Source organism: Notechis scutatus, chromosome 1 (genome assembly GCF_049901735.1).
Source record: "Notechis scutatus isolate UNSWTSFEM ecotype Mainland chromosome 1, rNotScu1.2, whole genome shotgun sequence".
Taxonomy (NCBI): Eukaryota; Metazoa; Chordata; class Lepidosauria; order Squamata; family Elapidae; genus Notechis; species Notechis scutatus.
The window spans coordinates 152,064,997-152,086,350 of NC_142009.1; the positions used below are offsets into that span (position 1 = coordinate 152,064,997).

The following is a 21,354-nucleotide window of genomic DNA, read 5'->3' on the forward strand; positions in this document are numbered from 1 at the left end:
GATGGCACTAAAGTACATCAATAGGCCTCAAAATTGAATGTCAGTTTGAAAAAGGCAGATGTAACATGCAGTTCTGACCAAATGAGCAACTACTAGAATAGTAGTTATAAGGATATAGATTAATTATGCTATTCATTTCATGATGGTGAGAATGTGAAAGAATTACAATCATTATAGATGCTGTAATATACATTCTTTATTACTTTTCCCTCCTATGAACTGTTTACTAACTTCACCTCACAAATACTGACATTTATTAACATGCAAGGAAATTAGCAATCCCATTCTCATGAACAATAGCATAATTAATGATCTATTAGTAGTTTTCATTGTGAAACATTTTACAGATTCAAATGTAGCTTTAACTTATTTAGAATATGTAGCGTTAGCTTTTTGTGAAATGACCAAAATTAATACATACCTTTTTAAATAAATATCTAACATCTGCAAAGATTCTATTAATTTCCCTAACAATATTTTGCCTAGTTCTGCTCACAATCAAAAACCTGTTGTAGATTTTTTTAAAAGCAGATAAAGGAATTTTATGCAACAGCAGCTAAGCTGGAAGCATTTGGTCTTTCTATGCACATTTGCGCTTTTTCGGTTTTTGTTTAACTACTGTGCCAAAGTGTAGCCATCTGCATCGCAAGAGAGGCTTTCAATGCTAATATATTGGAGAGCAGAATAAATCTCAATCTAAACATCAGAACAATGACAGAACTTAGAAAAACTAGCACATGTAATTTATTTTAATGGGAAAAGGAAAGAGAATTTGCTGATAATTAGAATGAGTGCTATAAACAAAGCATCTTGGAAATAAGATTAAAAATGTAGAACTTCTATCTCAGATTTAAAGTAGGGAAAGACATATGTGTTTATTCTGTTAGTGATATTATGAGAAATAATAGTGACTGGAGAAATCTTAAAGATATTCTTTAATCAATCAGCAAAGGATTTTCTTTAGCATGATGCTTTCCTTTTCACTTGCTTCCTAACTAGAGACTCCAGGTCACAATAAAAGGTAAACTTCCCTAACAAATTAATTGGTAAAAATTAGGCAAATTATGTTAATTTACAGAGGTTACTTTTGATCGCCAATCACATGAAGTATGTGTGAGTGAGTGAGTGAGTGTGTGTATGTGTGTGTGTGTGACCACTCATTCAGCGACCATTAGAAATTACAATAGCACTGAATGATGGTTCTTATGATCAGTTCTTGAAGTTCCAGCTGTCCCAGAAAGCCAGCAATATGAGATTGTGATCTGGATGCTTGGCAACTACCTTATACTTATGACAGCTGAAGGATCTCACAATGACATGATTACTATTTGTGAGCTTCTCTGCTGCCTTCCCACAAGCAAACTCAATGGGGAAGCCAGCAGGGAAGGTTGCAAGTTGCTCTGGTAACTCTCCCGCCCGACACCAGGCACCCCTAGCCCCACTGCATTTGTGTTATGCTGATCTTGACACACCTTTGCACATCCTGCAGCAGCCACTCCCACCTGCCACATTTGCACAACACCAGTCCCTCATGTGATGTCCCACAGCCAACCAGTCTTGCAAGTTCCTGCCATCTGTCCCACTGACTTATATTGTGAGAAGCCAACAGAATGTTGCAAAGAGGCTCTTGTGTAATGCAAAAGAGATTCTAGTTTAATAAACAAAGCACAACAATGGCAACAGGGACTGCCAGGATTGCCATTGTTTTGCAATTTACATAGCATTTTATGACTGCGTTACTTAGCGATGGAAATTCTGCTCCCAATTACTGTCATTAACCAAGGACTAATTGATTAGTTCTATATTTTATTTTTAGAAAGAAATGAAATGAAATATATAATTTTGGAAATTTGGTGAAGTCAGATATAAGGAAATATCAAATGCCCCACTTGTAATTTATAAATAAGGCTAATTCATCAGAAAACATTATTTCAGATATATTATACCCAACACAGAACGCTTAATGCTTGGTGAAAGCATTCTGTCTTGAATAGTGCTGTTAGCTTGGTGGATTTTCAACATTTTGGCTTATTTTCTTTTGAAAGCAGGTATCAGAATTTCACTTTTTAATGTGTGCCAGTGCGTTCACAGAAAAAAATGATAATAAATGTTATCTTACCTTGCTTTATTTTATCAATAGCACTTATATATTGCACGATAGTGAGATTTATATACTGCACTATTGTGCTATACAGCACTCTCTGAACAATTAACAGTGTCAGCCTATTGCCCCCAACAATCTGCATCCTCATTTTACTGACCTTGGAAGGATGGAAGACTGAGTCAACTTTGAGCCACTCAAGATCAAACTCCTGGCTGTGGGCAGAATTAGTCTGCAATACTGCATTCTAACCACTATGCGACCAAGGAGATCAACAATGGATTTCCATGTTGGCAATCTAAGAAATGTGAAGGCTTTTTAACTAACCTGATTTAGTCTTGATCTATTATAGCTTTATTGTGATTTCAAATTAACATGCATGTCAATGTAACTTTCAGAAGAAAAATGTATTTAAAGATTTCAATTTAGTTTTGAATGATATTCCTAAAATATGTTATTTTATTAAAAGCTTTAACTAACATTGGGGGCACAGCAAAGAGGATAATTTTAGATAAGTAGAAAGAAATTTATTCTCTTCTTTTTCAGGAACAGATCCAGGATTTTAGTTTATTATCTATTTTTTTAAAAGTCCTTGTTTTAAAAATGAGATGCTATGCTGTCCAGATTTATTTCTATATTCAACAGAATTATAATTAATTCATTATATAGAGATATTTATGCTACCATGCCTTTGTTACCTCTTTTTGATTGTGTTTAATTTATTTTACCACAATATTTAGGGTTTTTTTCTTCATTGCATTATCCCTATTCAGTGTAAATATTATAGATTAAAATGTGTAGATTTTACCTATTTTAACATAGGGTGTTTTTTTAATAGCCAAATTTTCCGGCACCAAAATATACTTTTTCATAAAGGTTATCCTAGACCTACAACCACAATTCAGACCAGAATCCTGTTTGTTGAACAAAGCAGTCATTACACAAAACACTAAGGTGACCACAATTGCAATCTCTGTACTTCTAGTTGTGGTTGTTAAGCAATCTCTCAGATTTAGTGAAACAGATGGCACAAAAGAGCTGCCTAATGGGAGGATTTCAGCTGTGGTAATAAAGGCAGCCTTAAGTTACAGTACTTAGGCAGGATAAAAACACATAAGTAAAAAAATACAGTAGGATTAGTTTAATAAAAGAGAATATTTGTAGCTCAGGTTTGACATGAGGGGTCCTTGGTGCTCTATGAGCTTGTTTGTTTTCTTGCAGATGTTTCATTACCCAAACTGGATTACATCATCAGTGCTAGTAAAGAGTGCTGTTTGCTGTCAGTTTATATTCTAGTGGCTTGCCTGTCAGTGCTGGTAGGGGTAGTCTTACGAGATCCTTTGGTTGGGCTGTTTGCTGTTGGCTTCTTTGGCAGTTGTTTGATTGGGGTATTGTTTACTTGATTGTTGGTCTGATGTTAACCCTGAAGTTAATCTATGCTGATCTAGATGCTGATTGCTGGTGGAGAGGTGCTTGGGTCTTTTTGATCCTTTTTGGGATGAGTGATAGTCCCTTGCAAAGTCTGTAGATATCGTAAATGTCTCTTATGTCTGCTCATGGCTGATTTCTCCGAATGCCAGACTTCTAGAAATTCCCTTCCATTTTTGGCCTTGACTTGGTCTAGGTTGGTCACATTTTTACCAATTGAAACTATGGTTAAATCTGTCTATATGTTGTGGAATTAAAGAGTTGTACAATGTAAGGATTACAACCACCACTATGTAGGACAAACAGGCAGAAGACTGGCAGAATGCATCTACAAACACCAACTAGCAGTCAGAAGACATGATGAAAATTCTTTAAGAGCAGCAAGGACCCCTCAGGATTAACTTATCTGTTCATGTTTCCTGTCTAGTCTACCTGGGAAGGATAACATTTATAGGAAATTATCTCTAGTGGGCAATTTCTACTAGGAAGAGTTTTTTTAAAAAAACTGTTTATCATTGTTAGTCCCTAATCAAATGTACTCATCCTATAGCCCTGGCTCTTTTTAAGCAAAGAAGTCTATAGAAGCAGCCACAGATGTTGTACATATTATTAGGCCAAGCAATGGCACACTGCTTTGCTGTTGCTGCAAGTCCCATAATTATAGTCAATCTTCTATTCAACTAATCAACTAGCTTTTCAATTGCCAGTAAGTGGGAAACAGCCCCAAAGGATTCCAATCTACCTAGATGTACACATCTCAGAAGCAAATCAGTCACATTATTCATCAAACCAGCTTAGAGGTTAAGGCACAAAAGTTTGCACTAAGGCTCATCCTAGAGACCGTACTCCAAAAGTAGTATCAGAAGAAGTGGGCAAAACCAAAACAAAAGTTAAATTCGATTTAATGCAATTGAAACAAAGTAATTAAACAGAATTAAAGTGATTGATTATTTAATAGGTAGGCTGCTTTAAACTTCTCCATCAAACACCAAATTTTGAAGTGGCTCGGTAAAACACAAATTGTGCAAGTCAAAAGGTAGTGAGACAGCCACATGTATTTCCAGAAACTAGGTCCAACAACCCACATTTACATTTCTTCTTAAATATAGGTCAGACTTACATGCTTTATTATTTTAAAAAACTTTTTTTTTGTTTTGAAAGCCAGTTTAGAAGGTTTTCTTGTTGTTATGCTTTTTTATTTTGTATTTTTAAGGAAATAGATGGTAGCTCATCCGCTGATCAGTCTTCCCTTCTCCAACCTCCCAGATGAGTCCCACAAAATATTGCATGACAGACTCAGGTGGGATTCAAATTTTTTAACAACCAGTTATGTGGGCGTGGCTTAGTTGGTGGATGTGGCTTGGTGATCATGTGACTGGGTGGGCGTGGCCAACTTGACATCACTCACATTGAGGGGCGCTTCTCCTTGCCTGGCCTCTCATGACTGTGGGGATGCTGCAACGGTCATAAGGGTGAAAAATAGTCATAAGTCACTTTTTTCAGTGCCAATGTAACTTTGAATGGCCACTAAATGAACTGTTGTAAGTCAAGGATTACCTGTACAAAAATACAAGAAGCTTCTATGCTTGCGAACAGCTGCCCTAAATATCAATAATTAGATTAAAAATACCTGCAAGCCAGAGTTACAAATCAGGCAGGGTGCCAGAGCACCTTGAGGAATTAAAATAGTTAAAATGCAATGATAACTATCAGCAGCCAACTCTTGCTCATAAAGTGAAAACCTTTAGCGGAGAGGGTCATTTAAGCTCTACAGAAAGAGCACATCCAGGAGAAGCAATCCTTAGATCCACTTGCACTACTTAAAGACACCAGCTGGTCTCTCTCACCTCCTAAGATACTCTAAGGAAATCATCCAGATTTAAGGAAAGATCACATGCCCTCCCAGAAAGGCAGTTAAAAAAAAACAGTGCCAAGCTTGCATCCTGCCTATTGGAAATACACCCCAAAAGAACAGTGCCAGATACCACTAAAGCAGTGAAGGAAGACCTCCCTCCCCAGATTTAAAAAAAAAAAGCAGGAAAAAATTCAAACACAGTACAAATAATTAAATCACAGCAGTAGCTGTTGCTTATTAAACCAATTACCAGAACAAATAGACACAGGAACTAGCCAGATTTCTCAACCCAGTTTCTTTTCAGGAACAGAGATTAACCTTTTTCCTTCCAAACAAAGCTGAATAGGGAAAATTATCCCATCAATAAACACAGGATTAAACATTACCAAGCACAGAATTAAACTTCACCAAAAACCAGTTTTAGACCAAAACTCAGAAAGGATATGTAAACTCATGTTTGAATGTCAACCTTTCTAACTAGCCAAGAAGCCTTGCTGAATGTCACTCATCTTGGTTCCTTGTCATTAAAAGTTTCTTTCTGACAACTCTGCTTTGTTATTCAATTATTTCTTCAAAATGGTAACTCCAACAGGGGAGTATTTCCTCCCAACAGCCGTGTAAAAAGCTCAAAACAACCCTTCCCCTTTAAGAAAGTCAAGCTGTCAGGTTTCCAAGTGAAATGGGCACACATATGTCAATTTCGGGCTGGATACAAGCAAAGTACCAGCAAAGGAGGAAAAAAAACCTCCAGAGAAGCTCCAGTGACAGGAAGTGTAGTTCTGCCAAGAATGTAATAAGGGTTAACAGAGAGGCAGTTTCTGTAAGCAACAACATCTGAATGTTTCCTTCCTGCCTTCCTTACAGGATTAGGCCTATAAAGTGAAAAAAAACAAAAGTAGTTTTCTTCTAACAACCGGTTTTCTGAACCGCTTAGAAAGTTAACAACAGGTTCTAGAGAATAGGTGCGAACTGGTAGAATCCCACCCCTGGATAGACTTCGACTTTCACTGGACTGATCTTCAAGTTGAGGAATGTTAATATTTTTAACTGCTTATAGAAACAATGAATGCAACATCCCTACTCTCTCCCAGCTTAGGAAGATCACAAAAATATGTAGCAAGGTGCGCTTAAGATGTTAGACCAGAACTGGGAAGATCTAAGTTCAAATCAGTCATCAAAATTGACAGGATGACTTAGCGCAAGCCACCACCTTAAGCTAATGTCCCTTGTGGGACTGTTATAGGGAAAAATTGGAGAATTATTATGTATATCACCTTATGTACCTAGACAGAAAGTGAGATATAATTATAACAAAATAAATAAGAAAGTAAACATCTCAGGGGTGCATTTCTTCTCACATCTGACCATCTAAAAATGCTGGAATCCAGTAAATCAGACATTAGTTAAAATACAATAAAAAAAGTTTCTTACATTTTAATTGAACACCATGTTTAATATAACCCCAATTGATTTAAGAATTTTTTAAAAATCTCCCCTAGATCTTGTATGTTATTCAATAAATATAATGGATTGCCTTTTTAGGTTTAAAAATATTAAGAAAAATTAGAAAAAGATGATTTTTTTTTTAGCTGTTTAGAAAGGCAGCTGGACAAATACATAATACAAAAGGCCACACTATACAACACCGTTAAAATCTTTTCATTTAACATGCATATTTTAAAAAATTGAGTGAAGCTGATAATTATCAGAATTATGGTAAGCAGAAAGGAAGAATTTAACTCTTTCTTTTTCACTGCAATTACTGGAGATTACTCCTAATGAAAATAGCATCTTCAAAAAAGAAAAAATAAGCCTCTTATGATTAACACTTTTGCTACCAGTGTAATTTGAATGAATAACAAAGGAAACTAATTTTTAACTCTTTATGCAAGTTTCTGTGCATCCACAAACAATAATGCTTTATATGCTTTTTTTAGCCAGAAGTGCATTATTGTGTTACAATCTGCAGCTATTACAATGTTTTGCAGTTCTTCAAATTGCTATCTAGATAAAATATGAGGCTAGATTATTCCAATTTATTTTTTCCCAATATAACCAAAGTCTCACATACAAGAGAAACAAATTTCTGTATCAGCAGTGACATCTAGTGATCAGAAAAAAATCAAGGACAAGTATTGTGAAACTAGATGTTGATGAATATTTTCCTTTCAGGAAAAGAATGCAGTCCGAGTATCTCAAGGTACAGTCCTGATGTCTTTTTAGATGTTGTCTGAACTTCTTACTATTTATACAAGGATTTTTTTCAAAAGGCATAAGAGATTATAACTGCATATGATAGAAAAGGTTTATATCTGTAGAGAATGTGATCCTGATACAAGAGTTAAATACATAGCCAGAACCTGAATGGTATTCAGAAGAAGAAGCTAGACAATGTCATCAAAACTCAGTATGCCAAAGAAAGTGCATGGTGTAGAAGGCTACTTCATGTTGCTCATTCTGTAATTAGGAGACATTTCAGGCTGAATCTGCATTTCCTCAGAAGAGCTAAAGCTATATCTAATGCTATTCCTGAACATTCCTTTAAATTCTCATCCCAATCTCTGCAGAGAGCTATTGCAAATCCAAGTAGAGCTGTTATCACTTGTAAAGGTACAATAAATAAAAGATGCCAGTATTGTTCATAACTCATGCTTGAAGAAACATATGCCTTTAAATATACTGAGCATACAAATATATTTATTATTTCTTAAGAAAATTTATATGGCCACCTAACTCATTCTTTGTGTCTCCGAGCAGCTTACAAGGATAAACCCCCAATACAAAAACCAATGACCCACCATACCCACCTTGGTGACAAAAATCAGACAAACCACTTGATAGAATCCATATCACTCAGGGATCTCCAGGCCCATTGGCAGAACCATGTCTTCAGGGCCATGAGAAAGAGTGTCAAAATGGAGACCAGTCTTATCTTTGTTGAGATGATGTTCCACAGGGAGGAAGCTACTGCAGAGAAAGCTCTTAATTTTTGAACCCACTAGATGGATCTCCTTAGTAAAATCCTTACTCCCCTATGAACTCTGTTATCAGCTTAGATCAGGGGTGGGCAAACTTTTTGGCTCGAGGGCCGCATTGACTTTTAAAATTTGACAGACGGGCCGGGTCAGCACAAGATTTTTGGGAATCGCCCCCACCCTTCCTCCCTCTTCTCCTTCCCCTCCTCGGAGGCCCCTGAGTCAGGAGTTGCTACCGCCAGCGCGGCTCCACGCGCTCCAGTCCCGCGTTGCCTCGGGAAGGGAAAGGCAAAAAGGAAGAGCCGCGACGGTGCTTTGCAATGGCAGCAGCGGCACCGGAGAGCTCAGGCTCAGCGGCTCCTGGTTTTGCCTTTTCCTTCCCAAGGCAACGCGGGACTGGAGCCGCACGGAGCCGTGCCGGCGGTAGCAACTCCTGACAGCCCCAGCCGGACACCTGAGCGGAGCCGGGCAGAACTGCCTGTTGCTGCTGCCGGAGCACCGCCGGTCGCCTCCTCCAAGCAGCCCGCCCGCCGGGCTTCCCCTCCGCCACGTGGCTCGGGGCCAGGCGTGAGCGCCCACGAGTTAAAAGGAAGCCAAAAGTTGCTGGGAAGTTGCTCGGGTTTCGGGCTTCCAGGCTTAAACTTTGCACAGGCAAAGTTTGCAGGTGGGAGCGTCTTCCCGCCAAGGAGCGGGAAGGGTTCCGCCCGGCGGGCTGCTTGGAGGAGCGACCGGCGGTGCTCAGGTTTCCCCTCCGCCGCACGGCTCGGGGCCAGGCGCGGCGCCCGCGAGGAAAAAGGAAGCCGCAAGTTGCTCGGGTGCTGGGAGCAGGCTTTTAAAGTGCCACCCGAGCAGGACCGCCGAGCCGGGAAGCGGGGCACCAAGGCAGGGCAAGGCTCCACCAGCAGCGGTCTAGCTTTAGGTGGCTCCAAGCAGCCCGCTCCAAGCAGCCCGCCCGCCCACCGGGCGGAACCTTCCCGCTCCTCGGCTGGAAGACGCTCCCGCCTGCAAACTTTGCCTTTGCAAAGTTTAAGCCTGGAAGCCCGGAAAAAAAGCGGGATCAGCGGGGACTCACCTTCGAGAGGTTGCACTCAAAGGTGATTTGAACTCCCAGCCGAGGCCTTTGCAAAGGTGTTCTTTTCTTTCCTACCCGAGAGCGCTCCGCACTGTTTTGCAGCTTTGGGGGCCACCCAGCGCAGGGCAATCGCCCACGCCCAGCAATTTTTTTTCAGGGGCGGGCCGGGTTGGACAGACCAACGGGCCGGATGTGGCCCGCGGGCCGTGGTTGCCCACCCCTGGCTTAGATAAACCAAGACTGCAACTTAGGTAGTTTATTATATATTTCTTTCATTCTGTTCTGAGAAAATTTGAGAAAAACATTCCCAACTGTACTTAGCCTACATAAATAAGCAACATAGAATTGTACAAATGTCACATACACAATGCCACCTTAAACTGTACATTAAATCACATATTATGTTCTTGGTTTCATTACTGTATTCCATGACCATCATTCTCAACCAGCTTGTTAGATTTGTGTTTCTAAAACAATGCCCAAATGGTGGATAATACATGGATTTGGAGACAAAATGTCAACCGTGTTAGTAGACAGAAATCAGCATTATGATAGTCTAAAAGAAAACGTACTAGTTTATCACACACTATAATCCTGCACCATTTCTTATTTTCTAACAAATGAACAAAAGGCAGCATGAGGGTTAATTTAACTTGAACTCCTGGTACACATGAAACCATACCAAATATAAGTATTTTTACATTTAACTCAAAAAATGAAATAGCAATACCACTTAAGATTTATATACCGCTAAGGAAACCTTGAGCCGTTCAGAATCAAACTCCTGGAGAGAACAGTGAGTTAGCCTGCAGTATTGCATTCTAATTACTGTGTCACCACAGCTATAGATGATACCTATCTAAAAATGATAGCCTAAATATGAAAAACAATGTGCATGCCCGGAAATTTTCCTTCACTCTCTTTGTAAGTGCAGTATTCAATGCTAGACACATTGTTTAAACAGCAGTCATATTTTCCCATCCCACACTTTTTTACTTGCTGATCACAACTTGTCTAACAAACAGTTCTTGGCAACTCATGCATTTGGAACAATTTTGTAAAAACTCCTATTGTTTAATAATATTGTTGTAATATGGATTTTAAGCATAATTTATTTTATTTTTTATAAAAGAAGCAGAAGTATGTGTGCTGGCGATAACACTAGCTGCAAAATCTTTATTAAATAAAATCACAGATCACAAAGATCTGTGGTAGATCATCTTCTATCTCCCTAAATCTCTTAATCAGGTAAGTTCACAACCAGGCAGGTGGAAAGAGGTTTATTTTGTAAAGTTTTACATATTCAATCAAGTCTATATATCAAAGCCTTAAGATCGGATGTGTTAACGTTTCTTCCCATCTTTTGTGTTATCATTCAAGTCATGAAGCTTTCATATTTTTCACACTTATGACTGTTGCAGCATCCCATGGTCACATGATCAAAATTCAGATGTTTGGCAACTGGCATGTATTTATGACGGTTGCAGTGTCCCAGGGTCATGTGATCAACTTTTGCGACCTTCTGACAAGCAAAATCAATGGGGAAGCCAAGTTCACTTAACAACTATGTTACTAGTTTAACATCTGCAGTGATTCAATTAACAATTGTGGCAAGAAAGGTCATAAAATGGAGCAAAATTCACTTAACAAATGTTTTGCTTAGCAAACAGAAATGTTGGGCTCAATTGTGGTCATAAGTCGAGGACTACTTGTATAATATGCTGAAAATATGTCAACCAGAAGTATATATAGTACTGCAGAACAGACCAACATGACCCTTATTTACATGGGATCATCCCTACAGAGGGAAGGTTTTATTTCTTTATATCTTTTTCTTAACTTGGGAGCTGTCTTTTTTATTCAGGCATATATATTGGGCAATATTCATTAGACACTAAAGGTAGTCAAAGTTAGTTTTAGGATTCCCCTTTGAGCTTCTTCATTTTTTGTGTGTGTGTTACCTAGCTTGCTTCTGATTGGTCAGCTTGATATCCTCCAGGCCAGGGATCCCCAACCTTTTCGACGCCGCGGCCCGGTTCCGGCGTCAGCTGGCGCCAGCGGACCGGTTCGGCGTCAGCTGGGCGCCGCCATCTTTTTTGACGAAAAATCACTTCCGGTGGCGTCACGGAAGTGATTTTCAAATCCGATGGCGGCGCCAGCGCTTCTGGTGAGCTTTCGGGTAGAAATGGCTTTCTACCGGAAAAGCTCACCAGCAGCTGGCGCCGCCATCTTTTTGAAGAAAAATTGCTTTTACCAAAAAAGATGGCGGCGCCCAGCAACCAGCGCCCGGTAAGGCTTGTTCCGCGGCCCGGTGCCGGTCCGCGGACCGGCGGTTGGGGACCCCTGCTCCAGGCCACCACCACTTCCAGCTTCTGCTTATTACCAATCTCTCCCTCCCTTCACCAGGGAACATAATAGATACCATGGCTACCCTGGTAATATAATAGGTATTGTGGCTTAGCAGATCACAAAATCTTTCATCCTTTTACTTGGAAGACAGCTGATTACTTAAGCTCTCTATCTAAATATAATTTCCTAATGAAGATTTCCTTCTTTTTTTTAAAGATAAACACTAATCTCCAGAATTCCTTCTGCAAATTTCAACATTATTGTTATTTCTCTCTGTATGCATATTCTACTGCATAAAGCTATTCCAGCAGTTCTTGTTTATCCATTCACTCAATCTGAAGAAGTCCCTTCACAGCTGTTAGCAATCCTTTTTTGCTTTTACAGCCCTGAATAATTTGGTGTCATGTGCAAATCTGGAATTAATCTAATTGTTCATTCATGTTGAGTCCAAAGGTTTCCTTCCCTAAAGAGCTTCTTTTGAGTGAAGGAATCCTGGGAGACTAGCTTTATCAGAAGAATGTAAATTCTGAATCCAATAAAACTTCCTCAGCATAATACAGTAAAATCTCAGCAAAAGCTCTTATCCAGAAAGCCTTATAAACCAAGATAATTTAATACATCATAAAGAAACAGCAACATATTAGATTTATTTTAGTGAACTAAACAGTAAATACATGTAAGAAATGATGTGACTGAACAGGTAAAGTTTTGATGCACAAACAGTACAAATTATATATATTCAGTGCACTCTCACATCCCTTTTTCTTTATATTAGTTCTTTTTCTGTAATCATTCCTTTTATCATGTAGAACATCGGATACAAAGCTGATATAAATGAAGCAATGCAAATATTCATGAACTATTTTTAAAATGGCACTATTAAAAAATGAACCATCATTTCTACATATTCCATATCATACTAAAGTACATAGAACAAAAACGATGTGTACAGAAATTATACAGCTTGAATAAAATGCTGCATTTCAAATGAATATTGTTAGCTGTACCCAGCTGAAGTATGCAAATGGCAGTAATCCATGCAAGAATTGTTGCCAAAAATTTGGAGCCTCAAACAATTTATTGGAATTTGGAAGAACAGACTCCTGTCAACAAGTTATAGTCTGTTATTACAACCCAGAAAAAGACATGTTTTCACACGCTTTTATGATATATTGAGAACAATTTACACAGCAATTCAACCAGTTTATAACAGGACCTATTTGGTACAGACATAGGAGGCAAGCAAAAATCTTAATCACAAGCAGAGAACATGGGTTATCCTATCTTTGCAATTCACATTTTTAAGAATGCGAGGGGAGGATGACACAAACCACATTTTGTGTTCGAGGCAGAGCGAACAAATTGAAATTCAGCCAGGTCTTGTGAGCATAGTAGCCAATGTTCCAATATGCTAGAATGCTGGCTTAAATTTGCCCTCAGTTTCAGCACAAAGAAAGAACCAGTTGTGCTTATTCATCATAAGAGGCAGCTATTCTTTAAGAAACCTTGTTAGTTTGGCAAAGAAGAATGCATAGAAAACTCAGCCTAGGATTAAACAGTTGACCTAATGAAAACAAAAAAAGCCCTCTGTAAGAACAAAATGTATTTGGGAGAAGAAACCTTTTGATTGGGGAGCAACTAGACAAAAGGTCAGAAAAATTGGAAGGAGGCTGTAAAGCTTTAAATCCTGCTTGATATTCCACTTTTTTGGTGCTGCCATCATAGTTATTGCTACCATTGTTGAACAACAAAGAGAAGTAGCATGCTGGTGGGAGGACAGGCAAGCATGCAGAACTCCCTAAGGTGATGATGAGAAGGTGGTGAAGTGGCGACACAAATCACTAGATATACTAAATCAGCAGAGAAAAGGATAAGGATAAGAAGAGGAAATTAGATGTGGAGGCTTAAGAGAGAATTGAAGAAAGTAGCTAACAGAGTGAGAAAAAAGATGATGTAAGAAAACCTCAATATGAAATCAGCTATGTTCAAATTCAGGAACTTAGGTGCAATTTGAGAGAGACAAAACAAGAAAAGAGTACCGTACAATCATAGGCATCAGCAGGGGCATGTAATGACATGTGGCTACAAGACAGAAAGGTTGGGATTTGCAACCTGATGTCATGATACATGTTTTATCTATTTTTCCCCCTCCACTTGATTTGTAGAAGACATCTAGAAATACAATACCACAACTTAGAAAGAAATCCAACATTTTTTACTACATATCCATGGGCAAAAGTAAAAGAAACCAGAATTTTTTGTTTTTTTTAAAAAGAAGTAAATTTCATTTCTGTGAAATTAGATGTAACACTTCTGAAATACTAAAAGACCATGATGGGTTTGTCCATTTTTAAAATTATTTTCTGTTTACCACTTCACAGCTTTATCTTTTATTTAATACAGAGATGAATAAGGCATCCTGAAAACAAAAGATAAGAAAGAACAGCCTCAGAGGCTCCGATCATTTAAGCACTAGGAAACTCCTTTCAATATTAGGAGGATTAACTCTTGGCTAAATGGGGACGGGCGAGGAAGGGATAAGTGGAAACATCATAAGAAGATACTGCTTAAGGATGATTTAGTCCTCTATCATTTAACCTATCAGAATGCATTTTGAATGGGAAAAATATAGGCAGGTTAAAAAGATCAAATGGAAGACCAGAACACATTTGTTTCATTTTTTTATTCTTGTTTGTTGGGAAAAGTAACTAGAAATGTTTACTGATAGTCAACATTTTAAAAAATCTTTTCTTTATAACAAGGCCCATTTGAAATAAATAATGTTCTAGAATAGAGTAGACAATATACTACTTGATATTTTGGTTTTCAATTTCTGCTAGTTCCAACCTGCATAGCCATGTCAAGGAACTGATGTAGTCCAAGACAAATGGATATTAAATTATACAAGTAATCTTCAATTTACAACAGTTCATTTAGTGACTGTTCAAAGTTAACAATGGCACTGAAAAATGTGACTTATTACCATTTTTCAGTTATGACCGTCACAGTATCTTCACAATCACGTGATCAAAATCCAGATACTTGGCAACTGATTCATATTTATGATGTTTGCAAGGTCATATGATCACCTTTTGTGACCTTCTGACAAGCAAAGTCAATGGGGAAGCCAGATTCACTTAACAACCATGTTGCTAACTTAACCATTGCAGTGATTCACTTAACAAATGTGGCACAAAAGGTCATATAATGGGGCAAAATACACTTAACAAATGTTTCAATTATCAACAAAAAATTGTGCTTAATTGTGGTCTAAGTTGAGGACTACCTGTACTTCTGCATCCTTTTTGTTGAGAAACTGACCAAAAATACTAGGAGGCAATCAAGACATTCTGCACAATTCAATATTTTACTTATCTGGTGCATTAAGCTTCATTCAGATTTTTCTATATATATATATATTTGTGTATGTGTAAGTGTGTAAAATCCAAACTACTCACCAGACATAATAGTCAAGTGTGCTTTAGGAGAACAATTATACTTCTGCCTTTTATCTTCAAGACTTTTTATCTCAGGACTTCATAGTACATCATTTGTCTCGGAATAAGACCCTCTCAATTCAGAAGGTTTTATCTTTGAGAATGCTTGCACAGGACTGAACTTTTAAATAGTTTAAAACAAAATGTTAGATCCCTCCCTAATAGGAAATCCTTTTGCTGTAAGGGAAGTGAACTGAACAACTTTAATAAGACATCTGTAAATAAGGCTGCCTTGTTTTTTAATGTGCACATTTTTTTATTGACAAACCTGGTGACATTTGAGATGCTGTATACAGCAGATGGGGTCAAAACAGTCAACATCTTACGAGACTGCAAAGCTAAGCAGCTCTCTACACAAATCTAAACAAACAGACGCACAAATTAAACCAAAACAAATCCAAGTAGTTAGATAAACTCACAAGACAGAATGAGTAGTAAACCATGATGCTCAAATGGCAATAATACTAATAAATACCGTAAGATATCTGGCTCTGCAAAGTAAAATATTGAAAAGAAACATCTCTCTTTCCAGTTAAGAAATTAGAAATATAATTTTGCCCTTCAAGTTTAGCTAAAAGTCCAAATTATACATAAACTTGATTTTCATATGCATAAAATTGAAAACAAAAATGCCCTAAAAATAAAAATTAAATTTCTAGCCAAAATGTAAAATACTCAATATGGAAATTTCTATTATTCTTTTTTACTGTTTTTTAAAAAATGTTATTAATCTCCTGCATACAAAGTAGCAATAAAGACCATATTTTTCTCAAAATATCTCATGTAATGTTTATGTAATTTCTGTATCTCTAAACATATTAGACTGCAAAACCGAAAGGTGCTTTTTCCCAAAAGGCAACTGGATTTTCTTGTTCTTTTTCTTTGAAAATGTTTTGCTTATCACCCAAGACAATAAAAGGTTTAGTTGTAGAACTGAAGAAGCTTTTTAAATGAGTAATGAAATCTTTTCACAAATGGGGAGAAAATCCCAAGAAAATCTAATTGCCTTTTAGAAAAAAGCACTTTGGGCAACCATGACCTGGATGATTGAGAATCTCCATAGACATTTAGATTGCAAGACCAATTTTGTGCCTTCGAATCAGGTTTTGACTCCTGGTGATTGCCTACTTGACAAGTACTTTTTGGAAGTGATTTGCCTTTGCCTGCTTCCTAGAGGAGTGTGACTGGCCAAGGTCACCAGGCTGGGCTTGTGCCTGTTGTGGCCCGTTGGCTGCCAGCAGAGCTAGCAGCAGAGTCAGACGAGAAGAAGGTTGAGGGAGAACATGGGCCAGCTTTGGAAGGCTTTGATTAAGGAAACAGCATCAGAGACAGAGACAGCACCTTCCTTCCTCGCCCAGGTGGAGAGGCAGCTGTCTTCCAGGCCTGAGCTGAGTGAGGGGGAGGAACAGATGTGTGTATGGGCAGAGAGTAAAGGAGAGGAGAGCAAAGGAAAACAATAAGCTGGCTCTCAAGGAAAAGTAGACACAGATGCTAGCTAGCCCCTCCCTGGCTGGGAAATAAATAGTAGGGGTTTGGGAGTGGCCGGTTGTCACAGACAACCGTTCTTTTTTCGAATACAGCAAGCAATTCAGATTTCTTGGTCAGGTCTGTTGGGACTAATTACATTTGATTTTTGTTTATCCACGTGAATAAAAGACTGTTCCTATCCTGTTTGAAAAGGGGTTTGTTTTTACTTGTGAGTAAGTGGCAAATCATTACTTGGTAAGGCTGGGTCAGAACAGTGCCTAAGGCAGAACGAGAGCTCAAGGTCTCCCAGTTTCTAGCCTGATGCCTTAACCATTACACCAAATTGAGTGTCATTTATTTCATTTCATTTTTCTCTACTTGGGTGGTATAAAATTAATAAAATAAAATTTATTTATTTTATTAATTTTTATGCTGCCCATCTACCTAGAAGATGACTCTGGGTGACTTACAAGTAGAAATAATTAAAACATTACACAGATTATAATATTAAAAACTGTAATAAACTGTAACTAAGAAAGCTAAGAGATGGACGGACGGGGATGAGATCTTCTTACCCCGTCAGCCACCTCTAAAGCTCCCCCGCCAGGGCATTACGCCAAGCAGCAAAGCTAGGTTCTAACAACCTTCCAGAAAGCCAGAAAGGAGGGGGCAGTTCTCATAGTAAACCTAGTATTTGTGTATTCCTCAGCTTTCATTTGGAGGGGCTATGAGATCTAAAATTTTAGCTTTCCCCTTTGATTTACTGACTTTGACCTTTCATTTACATCAGAAGTTAATCTTAACAGTTTGCTGTTAAGCATACCGATTGCCTAACTAATAGCTGATATTCTTTTATTTTATATCATCTATTGGGGTATTTTAGAAACAAAGAAGGTAAGGATATGTACACATCATCTTAGAAAGAATTACATATATTTCATTCCATTTCAAGATAAGAATATAGTGGAAATTAAACAGATAGAAAGAAAATACTGATTTTCTACTGCAAATACCTAAGAAATCAATATAGTTTTTGCAAAGCCATAATTTCCAGCTTACTTCATATTTTGGATGCAGTATATTTAACCAAATATTTAAAATCTGTTTCTACCAAAGACAGTTAAAGCATGCAATAGTGAAACTGAACAGATATATTAGGTGATGTTTCCATTTCCCCTGAAGCAAGCATATTGGTGTGTTATACCAAATATAAGTTAAAATATGAAACATAAGCTGCCACATCAAAATGACTGCCACATCAAAATGAGGAGAGAGAAATCAAATAAGTTAACCAGCTTATTTTTTAAAAGAAGAGGAAGAAGAAGGAAGGGGAGGAGGAATGCTATAAAACTCTCTAATGAAGAAATTGTACATTTCTGAATTATATGGATATTTTTATTCCCAATTCAATTTTTAGACAGAAATTAAACAAATCAGTACATTCTGCTATGCCATCTGCCAGATAGTTTTAGTTCAACATTGCATTTCCAGACTGTGTATCTTGAAGTCTGAAATCATTACGTTGCTGGCAAGTAAGGTAGCAATACATGTGATTATGAAAGAATTGAGACCAAGAAAGAACAGAAATGAGGAAATGTCTCCTGTTATAAATATGGAACCCGGTTCAACCCTTTAGATGAGCATAGCAGACCACATTTCTAGATATGAACAATGGTGATTTGACAAATGTGAATGAAGTGCTTTTAGAGCCATATCACCTACCTTTAAGAATAATTTCCTATACTGAAACCAAATGGGGGACGTATAGAAAATGTTTATTCCTTTTCCATTTGCCTTTCCCTTCCCTTCCTTTCCTTGACTGCATAAACAGCATGCTAATATTACTAGACAAGTTTTGTATTTCAATTCACTATTATTTTGATCAATTTATAGATGCAATCCTATAGACCTCCTGTGACCAGATAGACCTCCAGTAACTAGAAACAATCCATTCCATGTTCTAATAAGAATTAATAGGAAGGTTTTACCACCATAATATATTTTATTAATGTAATCCATAATTCGATCTACCTGCTGTGACTAGATCTAGTGAGAAACTTGTTTTTATATTTTCTAGGAGAAAGCAGGCATATATCTTTATAATTTGTGATACAACGATAATTTAGCAACAAGCCTGCCCCAGCCTACTTAATTCAGCTCATCGCATCCATCATTATATCTTTAATTATTACGAACTGTAAGGGGGTGAGCCCTTATTAAATCCAGCCATCTCTCTTGTTCCATCTTTCTTGTTTCATTCTTAGCACAAAGCCTGAAATCGATAATAGTGAAACAAACAGCTTGCTCACCCTTGTAATTTAAGTTGGTCATAATAAAAATTGTGCTATTGCTTCTTTGGATTGATGCATTTTTTATTCATTTCATGGTACTAAAATTCTTTAATACCTGATCACCTTTTAACAAAGAGATATATACACACAACATTTCCTGCTTGGACTTTAGATAAAAATGACTAGGCAATATTGTTATTACATATTATTCCAGAGCTGAGAAAAGCCATAAAGAAAAGTTTTTCTCACTCATGTTTTTGCCTTTTTGGAAAGTATTATAGGTCACAAATACACACAAGTAAAATGTACCAATTGCACAAGTACCCATTTTAGATTTCTGATTTCCTGAACCTGCTTCATAAAGTTTTGATTTGTTTTTTATATCTGTTCATCTTAATGGAAGAAATGTCATAAATATTAATTACATGCATATGTTCATTTTTATAATATCTTATTTACTATCCTGAAAACATCTTAGTTTTTGTTTACTTTATCTTACATTAAAAGATTTATTATGCAAGTTCTCTCCCAAGCTTCTAGGGTAAATTTTCCAAGAAAAATAATTTATAATATAAATAACAACACCCTTGAACTTTTATCTCTGAACAAATTTAGATAAAATTATATTATACAACACTTTAAAGAAGATTGCATTCTACAAATCATAAGTAAAGTTCATAAACAAGCACACACACACTTTAAGAACTCATTCCTAAATTGAAACTTTGAAGAAAATGAAATATTTTACTGCTTACTTTTAAAATATTTTGGGTTTCATTCCACTTATTAGTCCACTCTTTGGTAAGTTCTTGCACCTACGAAATAAGCCAAAACAATACATAGATTAAATCCAAATTTGAACTGATTACCAATTATTTTCTGACTGTTTTCCAAAATGTTTCAATTATCCACTCAACATTACTGTAGCATGAGTAATCTCATGGATCTTATTCAGTCCTAATATTTTTAGACAATAACATTAAAATTACTCAATTAAAACAAGAGTCCATTTTTATTTCAACATGGACACTAAAAGTTTTGCTGCAAAATTATTCTTACTACATTAAATTGGAGTTTACAATGTAAATACAGAATTATTTAATAATTATGTTTGCTGGTATTCAGTAATTATGTTTGCTGGTGTTATTTTGAATAAATGATGAAAGCTTATTTCATAGCGTTTATTTATATTTATAGTGAATTCATTTATACCAATCAGTATACATAAATTACTAATTAATATAAATATCTTTTTCTTACTTATGAAAGCACGCAAAACTAAATGCCTGAAGTTAATGGGTTAAGAAACTCTATAGGGGTCTACACCTGGATCATCTTGCTAGGGCTCAGAAACTAAGTGGATTAAAGATGTGCATATATAAGTATTCAGAGATTGCCAGGAGCGGGTGCCAAAGCAGCTGAACAAGCCTGGAAAATGAGAAGGCTATTATCAGTTTGAAAACAGGTCCTTTTTTGTGTTCTTGCAGATACCTTCTCTCAAAGGTTTTGCACAACCCTAATGGTAGATAGTGGTAAGGAAAGCTACCAGAAAATCTCAGAGTTGAAGGTTACACTGGGAAATTGAAAAAGTATCTTGGGAAAGGGAATAGCAAACTACTTCTATATTACTGCCATGAAAATATCAATTCTGATTAAAGCAACATCACAATGTTGTGGCTAAGTTAGAAACCTTTTGTATATGAATATGATGTCATGATAATAATACAAAAGGGATGTTGCTGTTATTTGTTCCCTGTCTGGACATCCACTGAGGACAAACTTAGCTAAAATATTTGTGGGGTTTTGGAAGTACCAGATCAACAATTTTCAGCTAAAACAGTTATTGGCTGATAATATTCTCGATATTTCGACTAAGCTCAATTCAAGTAAATTCCATGGACTATGCTTCCTGGAAATTTGAGAGGCTCAATTGAAGTGTGCATACACACACACACACACACACACACATATTCAGCATATCTGGAGGGCACAAGATTGGAGAAAACTGAGTTGAAGTTATGATGAAATGGATAAACATAAGACACTGAATCAATATCACTCAAATGACATATTAATATTTGATTGAAATGAAAAGTTGAGAAGCTTTGTTTTTGATGAATTCAAATATTATGCTTAACTGCATTGTTTTTCTGTTTGTATTTTTGGCTTTCAAATTATGAACACATTGTTTTGTGTTTTCACTGGATTGAATGGCAACATAAAAACTAATAATGAGTAAAATAAAAACAAATGCTTGTAAAAGTGGAATGGGAAAGTTTATAATCTTAGGGGTTAAATTTTAATGGGATTTATCCTGAG

The 21,354-nt window shown here is 37.0% G+C and overlaps 1 protein-coding gene across 4 annotated transcripts in view; it reads right to left on the reverse strand.

Annotated features, from left to right (window-relative positions):
• Nucleotides 1–21,354, reverse strand: part of KIF16B (kinesin family member 16B) — a 150,482-nt gene that overhangs the window by 108,421 nt on the left and 20,707 nt on the right. For all 4 annotated transcript variants that reach the window (XM_026668491.2, XM_026668490.2, XM_026668486.2 and 1 more), the window contains exon 12: nt 19,791–19,850. In XM_026668491.2, coding sequence (XP_026524276.1) covers nt 19,791–19,850 — 60 coding nt within the window. The remainder of the gene's footprint in view (nt 1–19,790; nt 19,851–21,354) is intronic.